The following is a 3,071-nucleotide window of genomic DNA, read 5'->3' as shown; positions in this document are numbered from 1 at the left end:
TATATATATATATATATATATACACACAGTTGAATAACCAAAAATCATAAATTACTATATCAATACCATAAAATTCCACTATAATTTATCAAGCTTAGTAACTAAGCTGTATTTTAGTCCAAAAAAATATTGAATTCTTAGAAGACTAAAAACAAAACCTACCTCCTTGAAATCTTGGTTAAAAGGAAAGAAATTGGCATCCTAAGTAAATAAAGAAGTAAAGCAAACAATTATCTCTTCTAGTTACTAATCCTCAAGAAGTTTTGCACGTGCAAAACAAAATAATTTTCTTCAGGTTTTATATATATATACACACAGTTGAATAACCAAAAATCATAAATTACTATATAGATACCACAGAATTCCATTATAATGTTACATCTCCGTTCGTTAGTTATTTTTCCGTCAGTTCGTTCTGACGAAACTTTAACGACACAAGTCCTTTCTTAAATAAAACTGGTTTATTCTTTCCGAATACAACTTTACCGATACACTTAATTTCAACAGTCGCTCTATAACAAACGCTATAACGTCTCACGTGCTCGTGCTCGACAATACTCAGTTCAATTACGCACTCTCTGACTGCAGTTCAATTACTCATTCCTTGTTCCGTCACGTTGTGAGCATCTTATAAATACCAGACTACCCCCAATCTAGTAGTCTCTCGATAATTCATGAAGGTTCGAGAAGGCTGTGGCGTGATACTAGTCACGAGACCTCGCTGACGCAACAATAATTTATCAAGTTTAGTAACTAAACTGTATTTGTGTCTAAAAAATATGAAATTTCAAACAGACTCAACTTACCAGTATGAAAGTTTGTCTCGAAAGAAAGAGATGATGCTCTAATATTTGAAAATGGCTGAGAAAGCTACTCGGGCAACATTCCGAGCTTTTGATTGATTATTCACATATCATATACAGAAATGTATATAAGGGACCATTTCCAAAAATGGAAAGAGGTGAGTGGGGCCACTGTCTTTGATTCAGTCTATGATCGATATCTCAGCAAATACAAAAGATAGAAGCATCTTATTTAATATATTAGCTTGTCAATATTGATAATCTGAGTTCCTAATTCATACTAAACTATAGACTTTATATTTTGACATCATGAACATCTAACTTGAATCAGTGCTGCATTCAACATATAACGTGACATGCAAAAATCGATGTTTAGGTGTTTTTTTTATATTTACTTTTAAATTAAGAAATTAAGTAATGTATAATAGTAAAAATTGAATTATAATCTACAGTTTGATACCAAAGTAAATGACATAAATTCATAAAATAGCAGTTCAATAAAAGTTTGAATGCGAGTCAACAAATGCAAAGACATGGTTTTTGACCCGTGACCCATCTGGAAAGGGTTAAGCTACCACCTGTAACAAACAAATGCATAGAACTGCTGAAATAAGTAATAAATAACTTTATATTTTCTACAAAAGCTGAAAAGGAGACACAATGAGCCTTTAGAATGGAGAAAGTTCAATGAAAATAATAGTTCTTTGTAAGGAAAGCTACAACATGCATTAATATGATAAGAAAAAGTAATCATAAAAATGATTATAGCTCAACTAATGACAATGTTATATAAGGAACTATTATACACAGTTAATATTAACTATCTGTAATAATAACTTAAATCAGAGGTAAAACCAATGTGGTCAATACACTACAGTAGTTCACTGTTACCCTAAGAAATATTCCAAGGAATTAAAGTATTAATTATGTTCATTTACACAAAAATATATAATAACAGATGATGAGTAACAAACCTTTTGTATATTATGGAAGTTAATTGTATTTTTAATAATGCTGATAACAATTACTTATAATGATCAGATGAGAAATGTTTACATTTAATGAAATAAAAAATGCAAATGATGGTGCAAGCACATGTCTGCGTGCCTTATAACATGAAAAGCTGTTCCACTATCTTTTACTAGTAGAAAGTTAGTTGTATTTCAATTTTACTTAACAGAAAAATGAGAATTCATTATTTTAGTCAGGATTTTGCATAGTTGTTTAGTGTAAAATTCTAACACTGGATATTGTTTGGTTTTTTTAATTGTTCAAACATTTTTAAATTTTCATAAACCTATAGATGAAGCTAGTAATATAAATTAGTACTTGAACTGAAAATTGTATAATTTTTCCAAACCTGTTTAAGTAATTAATACCTTCACATTAATTTTGTGTCGAAATTACACATTTTCACATGAAAAATGTAATTAATGAAATAACATTCAGCACAAGTAGAATAATAAATAACCCTTCTGATAAACCTGTTTTATAAGAATGTATTCTTCAAATCAGGATGAACACAAACCTTGACATGAAGTGACAATTCCTTTTGGTTCTGCATGAAATGGATCTGGTCCCACTAGAGGGAGAAATGCTGTAGAATGGAGACGGCCCACCAGCTCTACCTCCAAAGTTGAGAGAAGCAAATCCACAGTTAGCTGTCCTACATTTCCAACAGCTACAGCAGGCTAGTTACAAAAACAATAGACCATAATTTAATGCAACTTTAATATCTTCATAAGTACATTATACTACAGTATAAATACTACTAAGTTTTTTTTTTCTATATTAATAGCAGCTACTTAACTCTTTCAGCATGAGATAGGTCCCTGGGACCAATCTCGCAACCATTTTGCACTTGTTATAGTTTTCATGCTATAACTTTTAAATTAGTAGGCGTGTGTTAACGTAATTTGGCAGATTACCAGTAAACATTACAATGCTTTCATATGCAAAATACCAAATTTATTTATTAAGTCTTAAGGTTTGTAAAGCAATGTTTTTCTCATGCCTTTTTTCTTTTTGCATGTTGCTTATCTAACATTCAAAGTAATTTTCATTTTAAGATTAAAAATACTTTTATGCATCATTAAATTTTCAAATTCCACGTGCGAGATCTTTATAATGTCCAGATTGTTATCAAATGTTTCTTAAGAAAAAACATTATATTTTATTTGTTATTTTCACTAATGAATCTATGTACAGGTTTGGTTGATTTTACCGATCTCTTAACCACCATAAAAAATTTTTAAATGAACATAAATT

At 29.9% G+C, this 3,071-nt stretch overlaps 1 protein-coding gene across 1 annotated transcript in view; it reads right to left on the bottom strand.

Moving 5' to 3' along the window:
• The window catches only part of LOC106466520 (proteasome assembly chaperone 2-like), a 95,962-nt gene that overhangs the window by 62,157 nt on the left and 30,734 nt on the right, over nucleotides 1-3,071 (bottom strand). Inside the window, exon 2 of the mRNA XM_013926811.2 lies at nucleotides 2,332-2,494. Coding sequence (XP_013782265.1) covers nucleotides 2,332-2,494 — 163 coding nt within the window. The remainder of the gene's footprint in view (nucleotides 1-2,331; nucleotides 2,495-3,071) is intronic.

This window comes from Limulus polyphemus, unplaced genomic scaffold (genome assembly GCF_000517525.1).
Source record: "Limulus polyphemus unplaced genomic scaffold, Limulus_polyphemus-2.1.2 Scaffold2287, whole genome shotgun sequence".
NCBI lineage: Eukaryota > Metazoa > Arthropoda > Merostomata > Xiphosura > Limulidae > Limulus > Limulus polyphemus.
This window is presented reverse-complemented; position numbering and strand designations above follow the sequence as displayed.